Below are 15,605 nucleotides of genomic sequence, written 5' to 3'. Positions count from 1 at the left end.
CATCCCAGTAATAATATCTCTAACCATCTTAATGAAGTCCTAAAAGCCCATCATGACAACCCCGCCAAAAAATGGAAGCATCGCGATACAGATACAGCACCCCTCACTAAAAAGGGTGTCCCCCCCACCATGAGCAGCCCCTCACTTGACCCCAGAGGGGCAAGGCTCGGAATTGCGTGCTGTGTGTGTGTGGTGATTGGTTGGGTCTGGCGCATTGTGCCATCGGGCGCGGCAATGCTGCCATCGAGCTGTTCCTGACGCAATTGCTCTCCATGAAGAGGCGATGGGCCGGGGGTGACTGTGGAGGACGAGGTTCGGAAGTCGGGGGTTGTTTTGGGGATCGGTGATGCTTTGCTGATAAACGGCAAAAGAATGTATTGACTTGGGCTGAGTTGGAGTATTATGAAATAGATGGGATTTACATATTATGCAGCATCTAAAGGATCTTGAGGAGAGGTCACTCTGTTGATTAAACATGAAATGGTGTGTTGCGGTTCATCGCTGGATGGAACAAACCCCGCCTGTCAACAAGTCTTCACAAGACGCCATGACAGCCAAGCCTTATCACACAACCATCTCATCACATCGCGTTACGACTCACATCAAAGATGCAATCGCAATCAGATATACTACCGATATCCAAGACAACCTATACCGCCCGAGCCGACCGGTGCTGCTGTAGTGCTGACGATTTTGAGTTCAGTTCAGGGTAATCGGCGACCCTAGAAATGTTTAGAGCGTGAAGGATGAGCGAGCGAAGGTAAGGCTTGAAGCATATGACGGATCAGAACAGTGTATGAATATTATGATTGGATTTCTTTATGTATATAATGGTACAGTAGCTTGCTATGTACTCTCGTTGGGCTCCAGCACCAGTATCTTCTTCACTGTCAATGCCTTGTGAGTTGAGGGATCCGAGAGACTCTGTGCACAGCCACGTCAACACAAACTCAATACAAACAAGACTTTGGATCCCGCCTCAAGATAGCCTTGAAAGTTGGTAGCGCATCAAAAACCCAACCATGTTCCAAGCGTACGATTGAGCAAGGCGAGTCTCACTCGTGCGTCCAGATGCGGCTCCATTCATGGAGACCGCTGACACCCTGGTCCTTCAACAAACACGATCGGGCCGCGTGGCCTAATGGCTAAGGCGCTAGATTTCGGCTTTCGAGCAAATCGAGAAATCTCTAGAGATTCCAGGTTCGACTCCTGGCGTGGTCGATTCTTTTGCACTTTTACATCTTTACATCGTTTTGTCTTTTATATTTTTGTCCCGTGTTTCAACCTACCCACCCACCCTTTTGATCAATGTTTCAATTAACTTGGAAAGGAATGCTATCTTCAGCTGTTTTTGTTCCTCAATGTCTGGCTTCGCTGTTTAGCACACAGTTAGAGTTGCCAAGCTCATCTTGGCAGTGGCGTTGCTTTTATGCATGATTCTAGAACCGAGGCGTTTTAAAGATCGGTAAGCTTAAATTAGCTTCTTCAACTGAACGAACCCATCAACCAACACCGCATCAACAATAATCTTAACCCATGAACTTCATCTCGTAGAATAAATCTCGCATGACTTATCATCATAGATCGACCGCCACTTTAGATGAATTATACTCAACCGCAGTGACAATCTTTCATCATCCAGTGGAACCGCACTCATTGCGATCGCCTCTGACTTATTCGCATCTGATACGTGCGAACCCACAGGCTGAAACCAAGGGACCCATGGCATTTGCCCAGTGTCAGAAGTTAAATAATAATCCCGTGCAATAACTGCCGCCTTCTGTTACGCGTCGGACCTTTTTCCTTGTTTCTTACACACTCCGACATCAAATCATGTAGCAGGTTATTAAGGGGTAGTGGAGAATGATCAACGCTCTGCAACTTGGTTTTTGATGGAGCGATGGCATCGCAGATGGAGAGCGTTTGGATAAGGAGCCTGCAGTTTTATAGAGTACGACCCCGGGTTGTTCAATTGATGCTGCTTCCCTCTCTTCTTGTTTGTTCCGTGTTATCTTAGCCACTCTTTTTTGTAATTTTTCCTTTAAAGAACGTCGTCTTGATGATGATGTCTACAATGTCGCGGTCTCCATTGATGACGGGCGTTACCATCGCAGCCATTCTCTCTTTTTTCATCGTCGTCTTTACTTTTTTCCAAGAATCATTAGAAGTTCCGTGGGTGTACGCACATAACAAAGCAGAAGAGTATTGGGATCATACTTTCTCGTATCCGTACGTCAAAAATCTCTTTATTAGTCTCGCTCGCCCGACCGTTGGATTTCCCGGGGTTTTGATGACAGCACGCGAAAAAACTTGGCATTGCTCTTGGCTTGCGCTAACGATTGTTTAACTTTACTACAGACCACCACCACAGAACACCACCGCCCCCAACAACTCTACGCCTGAAGTTGAGGAGTTGAACTGCGAAGATCCGTATCGAAGACCAGGTTATCTTTATATTCCTGCTGATATAAACGGTACCGATCAGTATAAGAAGACACAATGGATACCCTTTACAGATGATCTGCTTGAGGCGGATGCGCCCGATTATGCTGTGTATCCTTCGGCGGGCAACGTTATCTTTAATGCGACGGAACCTGAAGAGAAATTCGTCGAACTTGCTTCTACACCGCGACAATGGCTTGCTGAGGCAATTGCTGAGAGCGACCGACGAAAGAAGGCGATAAACGCCAATGGCGAAGCCGGCGTTCAGGCGTTCGCTGAAATGAAGGATGACGGCGGCTTCGGCTGGCTCTGGGGTCGTCGCATCATCCTCTTCAGCGATTCAGTCGATCGATTCATGATGCAATTCTTCTGCGGCGAGTTCAAGCGCGGCATGAAGCAGCCCAAGCCACACACCATCGCCTCCTGCGATATTCCCGAGTTCAACTTGACATTCCACCATTGGCACTTCGCGGGCAGCATGACATACCGACCTGATTGGTGGTGGATGGACGACATGGAAGAAATATCCCTCGAAGAACGATGGGATAAATACTGGACTCCCCTGCACGACCAAGTCCGCGGTCCAAATGGCCACCCCGATCTAATCCTCTGGCAAAACGGCCTCTGGGATCAGCGCGCATTCTGGGAAGCTGGAGAAGCTAACCACGAGAAAGACGTGTATCCCATGGGAACTCGCGTTCGTCAACTAGTCTGGCAAGAAATCCGCTTCGTCGCTGCTCGAATCCGCACGTTTGTTGAGAGAATACACACTGAATTCGGAGACGCGCCTGTGATGTTCCGCGCAATGACTATGCATCGTGAGAGCGACGCTAGAGATGCGAGTATCTATGATCTTGATAGACTTGCGCGCGCGACGGCGGAGAAGGCGGGCCATGAGGTGTTTGAATGGGGACGCTTGATCAGTTCGTTGTCGATGCTGTATAAGGATCAGACGCATCCGGGCAAGGGACCTGCGAGTTGGCTTTGGGGAAATATGGTGCTGGAGTATCTTGCTAGATCTGGGGGTGCGGGTGACGAGAGGAGGAAGCCGTACTTTGAGGGCTGGGATAAGTGCCATGATAAGTTGGTGCATTGGGGTGGACGATAGACTGCATATATACACATACTTTATGACAATAGACTAATACATCATTCAAGAATAATTCTGCACGGTTCTTTGTAAAGTTGTGTAGTGTCTTGAACGTTGAAGATGCTGTCGCTGAGGCTAAACTTGACTGTGGATGGTCTCGATAAGACTTCAGATGGCCAATACACACGCTCTTAGCATTCGCTGGTAGAGGTCTACGTAAGGAGAGAACTTCAGCGGTCTTTTTAGCCGTTTGGCATATTGCAAAAGTTGACATTTTTAATTGACCAGAACGTAGTAACAAAGTAGTTCAATTGGTCGCGTAAGTTGAATAACGCCTTTCTATGCAGCCAGTCCGTTCCATCACGCCAACCCATGCCATTCACTCGTTGAAAGCTCATTTATTTTACCTTATCCATGACTAGTATAAGGCAAATTTAACTCAAACTTCATCACTCGTGCGACGAAGCTTCCACGAGGCTCTTTGAGAGTTCCTTCACCCTCGCCACCGCAGCCTCCGCCCTCTCAGCATCAGGCGCCTCCGATGTGAATACCAGCGCCAGCACAAGCGCAGCATCAAGTCTTAGCAAACACTCTTCCTGGGCTGTAACATCAGACCAGGTAGTGACGCTATTGTAACCTTTGACGAAGCTCTCGTCAAGTTGGCTAAACTCCAGGGTGCGAAAGAGGTCAATAGCTGCTGGGCCGATCAGAGCGTTGGTCCAGTCGATCACAGCGCTTATTCGTCCATATTTGTGACGAAGATTGACGTCGCGAAAGTCCATGTGCAGTAGACTTGAAGGGAAGCGTCTGAGACCTTCAAGGATGTTGTGGATAAGTTCCCAGTTCGTTATCCAGCTGGAAGCCTCGGCGACTGTTTGTGACAGCACCAAGAAGCGTCGTTTGAGTCTTTTCTCAATTGTCGAGAACACATCTTCTGTCTCCAACGCAACTGTCTTCATCGCTGGGTCAGATAACGGAGTCGAGTGTATCATCGCCGCTACACGTCCCATCTCCTCAAACGTGATGTCTGTTCCGTCATCGTCCACGTACTCGCACAGCATCGCTGGGTAACCATCTTCTTCAAGGTACTTGTATGCTTTTGGAACCGGTACGGATGAGGTTTCTAGAAGCTTGTAGATCTTCATCTCTTGCTGGATGAGATCACTTGCATCGGTATTCGGGTCATTGGCGTTTTGGTAGACTTTGACTCTGGGTACTCTGAGAACGACTGGACCATACACTGGCGATTTTGCTTTATAAACGAGACATTCAAGGCCTTCGCCGGCGGTTTTGATGTCGGTGAGGTTCTCTGCCTCGATGAAGTGCTGAGCTACCTCCATCGTGGTTTGTGAACGGTGATTTACTGAGCTACCGAGAATAATTTTGGGGGTCTGTCTTTCAACATACACTAACAGAAATATGTAGGTTTCTTGGCAGAAGGCTTTGGATGAGGCTCGTATAGCGCGTATAATTTAGCGTCGAAGGATCGTGAATGAGTCACACAAGAGGTGAGAACTAATGGAATTAGAATCCACTCACCAATCCGCCAATGTCCAATTGCACAACGCTATCTCGAGATAATATGAGTGAGAGCGATAACAAGCTACTAAACTAAGAGTAAGATACTGTCGCGCATGGATTTTATTACTATTATTGACTATGGTAAAATTAATACTGAGTTACATGACCCCATTATAGAATTCTATGAGGAGTCTTCAGAGTCTTCAGAGTCTTCCCCATGAAGACGGGCCAAGGGCGGTGGGAATACAGATCCAACCTCCTGTTTGAACGCGACCTGGTATCTGTCGGATAGTTCGCTGAGGTTCCTCAAGGTGTAGGGAACTTCAGAAACATCGAAGTTAGTCTGTACGGAGGATCGAAGTTCCGGGAATGACCCAGCTTGCTTTGCCTGGCACAATGCTACCATAGGCTGGTATATGTCCTTGTGGAGGTGTTTCGAGTCGATCCGAACCTCGACGATAGAAGCGGGCAGAAGCTCGACTAGACTTGTCGGATCAAGGTTCTTTACATAGACGGCATTGTTAGCATCATCCTTGCCGGGTATTCCAATAGAGAGGGAATCCCCACCGAGAACCAGCGTCTGTAGTCTTCGAAACATCTTGAGCGAACGGATGAGTAACGGCATCATAGGCGCCTCATAATCATCCCCATCTATTGAGTGCCAGCAGCATTCTAGGTAACGCAAGGTGGGAGAGGATTTGTGAAGTGTGTACTGGAGTTTCGAGGGTGTTACATTCCTTCCCCGCTGGGATATGTATATGAATGACTCGAGAGGGCGGCAGTTGTAAAGGATCTCTTCGAGAGCATACGATTCGACAATCATGTTGAAGAGCTTCAGGCAGGTGATGTTTGCGAGCGGCACGTTGGGAAATGCGTTCAGGTACTCATCCCACCCGATATCACCGGATTTGATGGCAATTGTCCTGATGTTGGGTGCCATTTCGAACAAGCCCTCCAGTATGCTTAGATCACGGGTGTGCGTGGAAGATGTGCTTTCGAGGTGCAGATATCGCAGATCATGCAGCTTTTCCTGGGGTTTTTCTGGGATTGTCTCATCGAAGGAGGGACAGTCTACCAAATAGAGTAGCTAGAGACTAGGCATCCGGCTTAGTAGCGTGTACGAGGGAATTTGCTTGAACCGATAAGTGAGGCGACGGATGAAGGATGTCTCCGGCAGCTGGCGGCGACCATTCAGGAATTCCGTGATCTTCTTCTTTGACCATCTCCTTACATCGATGTTGTGGTAGATGTATGGCGTCGCAGCGTTGTTCAGGACCCGACAAGCGCGAGCGAGGCTCAGAAGGCCGGTGGCGACCTCAGCAGGTGGCTTCTCCCATAGCTTTCCCGGATCAGGAGTTGCGAGTGAGTTTGGCTGGGGATAGTGACTGAGATGGTCATTTGTGCAGTGGCTACAGAGATACCAGCATATGTCGGCCAGAATCTCTGGGGGCATATGATCGAGGGCAGGCTTGTTCATGATGAGTTGGGTTGGATGCGAGGTGCATGAGGGAGAAAGCAAAAGTGAGAAAAGAGTTGGTGGGCTTTTGAGGATTTATATGAGTCAAGGTTACACAAGCAAAGAAATAGTAACGCGATGACTAGTCCTGACGCGTGAGGGAAGCGCGTGAACGCTAGGCTGCGTTGCACTGCACTGCACTGCCCTTAAGTTGACATAAGAAGCCACCCGGAAGAAAACAGTAGAATTACTTCAGAGATAAAAAATGGCCACCTAGGTTAGTAGCGAGGTCAAACTCGGCGGCTGTTGCTGAAGAGCCGTGCAACTAACTATATGTATATCTTTAGAGATGCATGGAAAAGTTACAGATACTTGGCAAGTCATTCGTTCTTGATTAATGGAGTAGCTCAGAAGCACTTTGGATATATCAGGCTGCCAGAGAATTAGTAACAACCCAGTTCTAGTCCTAGCTTCTCTCCCGCCTGAGATCTGATGTCTCCTTAGTCGACAGCCTCGCCAGAGCAGAAATTCTGGTGTAACAGTGGCTTATGGGCTCTTGCATGCAGCCTCCCCGAAATTAAGACTGATTTTATTTTGTTTAGTTGGTGTACTAAAAGTTGTTCTATTTCTTATTTCGCCATAATTTTTTTTCCTTCTTCTACCTCATCCCTCAGTCCTCCGAACTCTTTCGCCGCTGCGCATTCTCAGTCATCACCATGGGTCTACTTTCTCTCCCCCCAGAGATTGTTGATAGAATATGTAAACTCTTCTGCACTCACTGTCAGACTGAGCCCCTCTCCCACTCCCCCCACGAACAAGACCTGGTCACATCTTGTCCAAGGAAAATCTGGGAGCACAATACCCAAAAAGCCAAAGCCCTCCTCAGTCTCTCTGAGACATGTCAAGCGCTGAACACACTTACTATGCCCCATCGCTATCACCGCATCGAACTCAAGAGCGACCTCCTCTATATAAAGGAATTTATCGCACACATCAGAGGTCGTCGGCATGATGCCTTCAGACATGTTCGCAGCCTCAGCTTCGCCTATACAAAGGATATGGACGACTGTCGCAATCAAATTCCGGATAGCATAAAACCTCGTTTCAATTTCTTCAACATGGTGTTGCGTCATGTGCCACACATTCAGATTCTACACATACGCCTCAACTTGGAGCATGAAATCAAGGTCCCCAGACGAACAACGCTAGAGTCACTGCGATATCTACACATTGAGCGTGCCTATGAGGAGTCAGACGACTTCCCCCCCAGCCTACATATCTACGATGTGCTCCGACAGGCACCCAAGATCCACACATTGGTCATCCAAATCACCAGGTTGTCCTGGTCGTTCGGATCAGGGGAACTTGAAAATGTCAAGAGTCTCAAACTTGTCAATACCGTGGTTAAGCCGGAGATCCTCGAAAAGATCCTCGAATCATGCATACAGCTTGAATCATTCGTGTTCATCTTTTTCATAAAGATGCGTGACTGGCTGAATTTGCGAGTGAGTGATCTTACTACGCCCCGAACGCTGCCGCATGTGCTTTCCTTACGACAAGAAACGCTGCGGTATGTTGAGCTTTATTGGGAGCCGTATACATGGAGCAGCAAAGCGGTGGTCGTAGGTAGTTTCAAGGGCTTGACCAACCTTGAGACGCTGATCCTTGGAGGTCCAGGGTTCCGCTTCGAGCAAGCTAGGAACTTTAAGCCGTTCAAGACATGCCTTGTCGATCTCCTGCCACGATCGATCCGCCGCTTCGCCATTGACTCGTAGAGAATAAGCCTCCAGGAACCGATTGTCGCACTGGGTGAGGCGGTCAAACGGGGCGCGTTTCCGATGCTGAAGGAGGTCCGATGCTATCATGGGGAGCTTGGGGGTTGGACGGATTTGGAAGGGGACGTCCACAGGTCCATCTGTAACTCGACAGGAAGCCAAGCTTGGGGCGACAGGGACAAGTCCTCACGCAATCTACTATCGCGGCTGAGCAGGGGATGTAACGTATCGTTCAGTGCAGAGACTAAGGGGCTTTTTGAACATGATGCTGGGTCCTAACGGTGAACAACTTGGCAGCCAACTCAAACGGGGTACTTGTGCAACGCTCTTGAATTATGTTGGCTGGGATAGAGTTATAGATGATGCTAAGAACTTTTCTTTCAAAAAACAGAAGGAAAGAAGGAAAGAAACAAATAATAAAATGTTGTGATCTTGGGAAATAAGGTGGAAAGCCGATAAAACTATTCAGAGTCTTCCCATGTTTGAGGAGTATAAGAAGGAAGAACAAGTTTTGAGTTTTGAGATCAGTATATTTAGGATGAATTTGACTAGACATACAAAGGTTTAGGAGCGTCTTAGGTAAACGAGATGTCTAGCGACTTCCTAAATTCTACAAAAAGCTCGCTAATAACCAAGTCGGTGATGTGCTTCCATAGCCGCTGCTGCTCCAGGAGTGGCTGAAGGCGTCTCAGCTGGGGGAGCTGGGCCTGCAGCGGGAGTACTCTCAACAGGGGGCGCTGGAGGAGCCTCTTCCTCAGCCGGAGTAAACGCTGCGTCCGCCAACGGAATCTCTCCAACTGTTCCGCCTGTAGCTGCACCAGCATCGACGTTGGCCAGGGCACCGGCTGCCTTCTTGGAGAACTGGACCAAGTTTTCCTCAGAGGGGCTGGGGTTGGTCAGTACCTAGTTGTGTCGTACAGAGTGGAGTCGCACTTACGGGTTGATGGCCATCACCTGACCGATCTGACAGTGCGGGCCGGTAGCACAGTACAAATAGATGGGTTCTGTGTTGTTGAGAGGCACATTGAACGTCCCGACGGTTGTCTGGCCAGCCTCGAAGGGAATATGTCCACTGTGGATGACTCCAGACTGTGTCGCCTGGAGTGGCTGGCATGGGGAGTCTTCAGAGCTTTGAGTGACGGTATGATTTCCATTACTAAACTGGAACTGGATCACGTCTCCGGCTGCTGCTCGAATCATGTTTGGAACGAAGGTATCTTGAGAACCGCCGACGACAACGGGAATGATTCTGTTGGCTCGTGCTTCGAGGGGCGGATTTCTCTTGACTGTCAAGTATCAGCATAGTTCTTCGGTTGAGCGCTCTGAGAACTTACTCGAGATTGGCTGGTGAACTTCAAGATCATGAAGTTCCCGTGGGGACATTTCAACGAGTGGCATAGCCGTGACGACTGCAGCCCACAAGAAAGTCTTGGCCAACATCTTGAATATTATCAACAAAAAAGAATCTCAAAAGTCGGTTGGTAAGGAGCGTATCGTAAAGAAGGTCCAGCCAACTATCAAAAATTGAAATTAACAATTATAAATCCTCACCAGGAGGGTAAAAAAGAAGAGAATTTCGATTAACTCAAAGAAGGTAAGAAAGGTAAAAACTGATCTGTGAATCAGACCATTATTCCCGACTGCAACTCAAGATCATCTTATAACATTTCTAAATCACTGATGATCGGGCACACGCCGACCTCATCTCTGGGCCGAAACTCGAGCTGAGACAAGAATTCGAATAGAGTTGCTCTTCTGCAAGATATGACAAATTCACTAGCAGCCAAGATGTTTTGCAAACTTGTCTTGTTTCAGAGTACGGTTACGTGGTGTTTCATCAACCACTTTGACATATAGCCGAGATACGGTTTTAAGTAATATTTCATGTTTTGCGCCCTTGATTCATGTTTTAGAGTGATATTTCATGTTTGTAATCATTAAGAACAGTGACAAATTGATATAGGGCTTTTGAAACGGGGCATGCGTGGCTTTTCGGCTTGTGGGCGGCTTGGCGATCTTGATAGAGGTTTGATGTGATGTTGCATAAGTGATTCATCTGATGAAGCGGTTTTAGTGACCAGATGAGGAGGTTTAGGGGCCGAGAGGTTTGAGCCGCAGGAGGTGGAATGATTCGTGATCGCCTTCAAGCTTGTTTCATCAACATCAGGGAATGGAGGGAGATAGTCGTAATGTTAACCATAAATACAGAGCACTGCCACTTTATAGACTTATCGATTAAGTTTAATATCTGCTGCGCATGAATGTAAGTGTTACAATTTGTTGGCATGATGTCGGAGGGTGACTATGGATGTGGCCTTGAAGGAGATGAGTACAGCAAGGTCACACCAGCCAGCCACTTTACTTATCGCAAGATAAGACAACTGCTTACCAAACTCACTTGAACCACTTAAGAACGCTCATCGTCATTCTCTATGAAAGCAGAACGAGATTTACCCCGTGGGGGCATTCCCATCCCCGCAGAACCCCAACCCCAATTAGCCTGATCTTTACTCCCCCGCAAAGACCCCAATCTGAACATCGTCACTTTACCGCTACTAACTGCCAATTCAACGCTTTCGTTGGTGGAATTTTATTTACCGATCGTGCCTTGACAGAACTAACGTTAGTGAGGTTCCATTCCCGGGGATTCATCGAGGATTATATTAACTACGGCATCGAATATCCGAATAAGCTTGCAGATAATATACATCCTCAAATCTGATTTGTGGATTTTAACATGTGAGTTTTGATCTTGTTATATGCTTTGGGGGTTTAAATGAAGGAGGATCGGCCAATGCGAGGTTGAACTAGTAGATTTATATAGCAGCAGCAAGACCGTAGTATTTTGGTTTGGACCCAGTGTCACGTATCTCGACATGAAGGGCTTCATCATCAAGACGGCAATTATTGCCGCGACTCTCTTTTCTACTGCGACTGCATCCGCCAAAGGACCCGTTGACACGTACAAGAAATGTCAACGGCAGACAAAGCGTGCTACAGAGGGATGTCCCAAGGGCACTCTCTTCGTAGCAAAGGATGATCCACGAGCAGACTTTTCCTCCATCCAAGACGCCATCGACTCGCTTGGTAACACAACAACCGCAGGCCACATTCTCATTGCGCCTGGTAATTACAGCGAGCAATTGAACGTCACCCGTCGAGGACCCCTGCATCTGATCGGCGCTTCTAACAAACCTTGGGTCAAGGATCTCTACGCTGATATTGATGTTAACATCACGGCTCAGAACGACGTTCAGATCTGGTTCAACCTGGCGAATACGAACAATGGCAGTTTGAGTGATAATGTGTTCACGAGTGTACTCACTGTTGGACCTAATTTCAACGCTACTTTGACTGGATCTGGACCTACGGGTTTTCCAGTGCCTGCGGACACGCCGTTTGGATGCACGGATTTCAGGGCGTATAACATTGACTTCAGAAATGATTTTGCGCCGAGATCTGTTGGACCTGCGCATGCGGTTGGTGTGAGCAGGGCTAATGCGGGCTTTTACTCTTGCGGCTTCTACTCTTACCAAGATACTGTAAGTCAAATCCCACCTTTCAATAACTGGTAGCTGACTTTTTAGGTCTACGTTGGAAAACTTGGAAACGCTTACTTCTATGATAACATCATCGCTGGAGAGACTGACTTCCTGTATGGCTTCGGCACAGCATGGATTGAGAAATCAACATTATCTCTCCGAGGCTGCGGAGGCGGCATCACCGCTTGGAAAGGCACCAACACGACCTTCACCAACAAATACGGCGTCTACATCGACAACTCGCAGGTCATCCCCGTAAACTCCACCATCGCTACAAACTTTGTTGGAAAATGTGCCCTCGGTCGACCATGGAACTCACAGCACAAGTCGATCTTTATGCAGTCGTACTTTGATGCTGTGATCTTGCCTGCTGGGTATATCGAGTGGAGCACGTCGACACCGAGAGTTGATAATTATACTTTCATGGCGACGTGGAATGATCATGGGCCGGGATATAATGTTGAGGCTGAGAAGGCGAGCAATGTTACGAAGGTTTTGACGGATGCGGAGGTCAAGCCTTATAGAGCGCCTGCGGATGTATTCCAGACTCCTGAGGGGAAGTTTGGACACGTCAAGTGGATTGACAAGAAGGCTCTGTAAAGACTCTCAGCTCGACCAGGGTTACAGCAATTTGAGATATCCCGCGGTTCAATACATCACATGTGATTCACCACCATGACTCGGCATCATAAGCTCAATTCTCTACCTCCTTTAACCCGAATGTCTCAGTTTGTCAGCCTCAAATGGCATGTCTCAAACTATCACAGCTCTCAGATATTTATTCCCGCCTTACTTTCGTGATTTGACGTGAACAAGTTACCGCTGCCAAGTGAATGAGGATCCCCAAAGCGAGATGAGGTTTGAAGCCATGTGCAGGGGGTGTAAACTCTGTGTCCAATGGCGCGTTTCATTTCTTTAATTGCCCCTTATTTTAGTTCGCGGGGTAAAAGACGCTAAGATTAGTGGTTGGATGATTCAGGATCGGGAGGTGATCTTCACATGAGAAGAGCGAAGATGGTACGATATATGAGCATTGGCCTCTACGAAGAATCAGATATATGATCAAAGTATACAATTAAGCAATAATATAAAAAGTATCTCGAATGAGATACCGCTTCAGGCGGAATAGCTCCCCGAAAGTCTGTGATTATCTATGCCCATATCAAGTAGGTAGGTAATACAATCGACACCAGCGGCAAAGCAAACCAGTTACATCCCGACAAACAAGCCACTTCCTCTTCCCCGGAGTAAACGTTCCCGGTAATAAGAATCCTTCAACAAGCATCCAACAACACATAAACACCCCCTGTCTGATCTACAAATCTGACATCTCCCTCCTCCACTTTCTCCTCTTCATCTCACAGTATGAGCTGACGGGACAAATTCTGCCTTCGAGGCGCCTTCGAAATGGGCTACTCAGGCGGCGACGATCAACGAAGCCCGTCGGTAACGATACCCATCGCAGTCTGTATGGGGATTTCTCTGTACAATGTCATTGAGCTCAATGTTCTTATCCTCACGACGTTCAAGACGAGGAAGAGCCTGTACTTTTGGAGCTTTTTGGCTGCTACGAATGGGATTGCACCTCATACCATTGGATTTCTCCTCAAGAATCTGCTCTTTTCTGATAACTTTATTTTGTACATCACCCTTATTTCTGTTGGTTGGGTTTTGATGGTCACGGGCCAATCGCTCGTTTTATACTCCCGACTGCACCTCATTTTCTGGAACCAGTTTATTATGAAGCTGGTGCTGGCTATGATTATTACCAATGCTGTTGTTTTGCATATTCCGATTATTATTCTCATGTACGGCGCCAACAGCAGCGATAAGAATCCATGGGTTCATCCTTATCAGATCTACGAAAAGATTCAAGTTACAGTGTTCTTCTTTCAAGAACTTATTATTTCAGCGATCTACATCAAAGCATGTTCCTCGTTCTTTGGGACAGAAGGGCTTTTATATCGAAAAGGCGTTCGACGGATGAGGAGGCATTTACTTTTCGTCAACGTCATTATAATCCTTCTCGACATTCCGATCCTGGTCCTCGAATTCGCAGACTTTTACGACTTCCAGACAGCTTACAAAGCGATTGTCTACAGTATAAAACTCAAACTTGAGTTTAACCTTTTGAATCGGCTTGTGGAGGTTGCAAAAGGGAATGATTCGCATGGAGCGGAGAGTGGAAATCAAATCGTGCGTTTGAATGCTTTTGAGCAAGATTGTGCTGGATACGTGGTCAAGGATGGTGAGCTAGAGAATATGGGAAGAGATGCAAATACTAAGAGACGAAAACGAGGGAACTCAAATGCGGATGATAGGATTTTAATCGAGACGGAAATATCGGTTAGTTATGTTGAAAGGAGGGAGAATGATAATGAGAGTACGGGATTAAAGATGTCGACATAGGACTAACTTCAAGACTTTCATTGGGTTCTGAGCCGAAGAATAGTGGATGCATGTAAGTGAATAAAGCTCGGTGCTTGCACTTTAAGCTTCAAACTTCATCTGACTTTCGTCGAGAACATTCTCATTGTGACTCATCAAGGGTTAACTCGTTCCTCTTCTGCCTATAAATAACGGCCCGGAGTCCACCCCTTTCCGAAATCATTCTCTTCTCTTAAAAATTTGTGGCCCTTGGCAGAGAAGATCCTTTCTTTATCCCAACATGCCATCCAGTTTCTGACAACACCATCGACTTTAGACGAAACCTTTGTCATCCCTGAGGCTGTTTCTTCGTTCCATCTTCAATATGAGGGACAAAGGAATTATCCCAGCAGCAGAACTCAAATGCAAATGACACGTGGCCCAGTCCCGGACCTCGTCGTCGTGGGCTATACCAACCATGTCTTATCGAAGCTGAGCCTCAATCTTCTTGAGTCTCCAACCCTGAGATCAGATGTCACCGCTGTCACCGCCTCTAGCTTCTAGCCCCAATGCCTCACCATCAAAAAATAAAGTCGCAATGTCTGAACATTCATGGCGATCACGGGACTTCACCCGAGGGCTTGAGAAAACTCCTTGGAAATGATGTGTGGCTGCGAGATGATCTATCTACCAGAACATCCATTTCAGACTGAACCCGAAGCCCCACGACTTCGGCCTTTCCTAATCCATCCATCACTCAAAGTCGTCTCGACAATTGCGAAATCATCTATGAGATGACTGCGGCCTATAAGGCTAAGCTTTAGGCTGCGAACACAGATGATGAATGACAACACGATATCTTCCCGATATAAGCTTTTACCCAGAAGCTTTCACGAGAACCAATAAATCTTACTGCAAGCCCTGGGGCATTACAAAGGGAAGAGACCAAGAGGGTATCTCTACACACACACCACAACACAACTCCACAAACAACATGCCAGCTACAGCAAAGCGAACTATTATCAGCGAAAACGCGACAAGCCAAGAGAACTCAAGACTACATCCACAATTTGCCCATCACCTTCGGTGCCCTTGCCAAAATGCATATCGCTGATCAACGAATCATCAAAATCTTTGATAAGAGTGTTATTTTGAGTTGATAGTCCCCGCAGCTGATGGCTCACATCACGCGCCTTACACACGTACGCTTGGTACTGGCCCAAGGACCAGCCGGCTGATGGGAATTTTGTCAGCGGCCATCGCCACGACTGGGAGAACGTTGTAGTGCTCATAGATAACTATCAGTCTCCTGGATCTACCCTCTACGCCGATGCCGCGTCTGGCCATGGCGATTACAAGAAGACCAAGAACCCTCAACAAAGTAGCAATAATATCATGACTGAGTACTTCAC

At 47.4% G+C, this 15,605-nt stretch overlaps 7 protein-coding genes across 7 annotated transcripts; 4 read left to right on the top strand and 3 right to left on the bottom strand.

The window, feature by feature from the left end:
* Positions 1–2,074: 2,074 nt before the first annotated feature.
* FTJAE_7493 (uncharacterized protein) lies at positions 2,075–3,550 on the top strand (the record flags this gene model as incomplete). The annotated part of the gene is made up of 2 exons (XM_037354215.1): positions 2,075–2,229; positions 2,359–3,550. The coding sequence occupies 2 exons, from the start codon at positions 2,075–2,077 to the stop codon at positions 3,548–3,550; spliced, it is 1,347 nt and encodes a 448-aa protein (XP_037205369.1).
* A 431-nt stretch (positions 3,551–3,981) lies between these two features.
* On the bottom strand, positions 3,982–4,872 carry FTJAE_7492 (aminoglycoside phosphotransferase; the record flags this gene model as incomplete). The annotated part of the gene is made up of 1 exon (XM_037354214.1): positions 3,982–4,872. The coding sequence occupies one exon, from the start codon at positions 4,870–4,872 to the stop codon at positions 3,982–3,984; it is 891 nt and encodes a 296-aa protein (XP_037205368.1).
* A 362-nt stretch (positions 4,873–5,234) lies between these two features.
* On the bottom strand, positions 5,235–6,530 carry FTJAE_7491 (uncharacterized protein; the record flags this gene model as incomplete). Its single annotated transcript, XM_037354213.1, has 2 exons — positions 5,235–6,124; positions 6,209–6,530. 2 exons carry the CDS (start codon positions 6,528–6,530, stop codon positions 5,235–5,237), a joined length of 1,212 nt encoding a protein of 403 aa, XP_037205367.1.
* Positions 6,531–7,225: 695 nt separating this feature from the next.
* Positions 7,226–8,284, top strand: FTJAE_7490 (uncharacterized protein; the record flags this gene model as incomplete). Its single annotated transcript, XM_037354212.1, has 1 exon — positions 7,226–8,284. The coding sequence occupies one exon, from the start codon at positions 7,226–7,228 to the stop codon at positions 8,282–8,284; it is 1,059 nt and encodes a 352-aa protein (XP_037205366.1).
* Positions 8,285–8,908: 624 nt separating this feature from the next.
* Positions 8,909–9,724, bottom strand: FTJAE_7489 (extracellular serine-rich; the record flags this gene model as incomplete). The annotated part of the gene is made up of 3 exons (XM_037354210.1): positions 8,909–9,170; positions 9,222–9,570; positions 9,619–9,724. 3 exons carry the CDS (start codon positions 9,722–9,724, stop codon positions 8,909–8,911), a joined length of 717 nt encoding a protein of 238 aa, XP_037205365.1.
* A 1,436-nt stretch (positions 9,725–11,160) lies between these two features.
* FTJAE_7488 (pectinesterase) lies at positions 11,161–12,426 on the top strand (the record flags this gene model as incomplete). The annotated part of the gene is made up of 2 exons (XM_037354209.1): positions 11,161–11,826; positions 11,872–12,426. 2 exons carry the CDS (start codon positions 11,161–11,163, stop codon positions 12,424–12,426), a joined length of 1,221 nt encoding a protein of 406 aa, XP_037205364.1.
* Positions 12,427–13,233: 807 nt separating this feature from the next.
* On the top strand, positions 13,234–14,235 carry FTJAE_7487 (uncharacterized protein; the record flags this gene model as incomplete). Its single annotated transcript, XM_037354208.1, has 1 exon — positions 13,234–14,235. The coding sequence occupies one exon, from the start codon at positions 13,234–13,236 to the stop codon at positions 14,233–14,235; it is 1,002 nt and encodes a 333-aa protein (XP_037205363.1).
* Between the last annotated feature and the right edge of the window lie 1,370 nt (positions 14,236–15,605).

Source organism: Fusarium tjaetaba (genome assembly GCF_013396195.1).
Source record: "Fusarium tjaetaba strain NRRL 66243 chromosome Unknown NRRL66243_c0000153, whole genome shotgun sequence".
NCBI classification, from domain to species: Eukaryota; Fungi; Ascomycota; class Sordariomycetes; order Hypocreales; family Nectriaceae; genus Fusarium; species Fusarium tjaetaba.
This window is presented reverse-complemented; position numbering and strand designations above follow the sequence as displayed.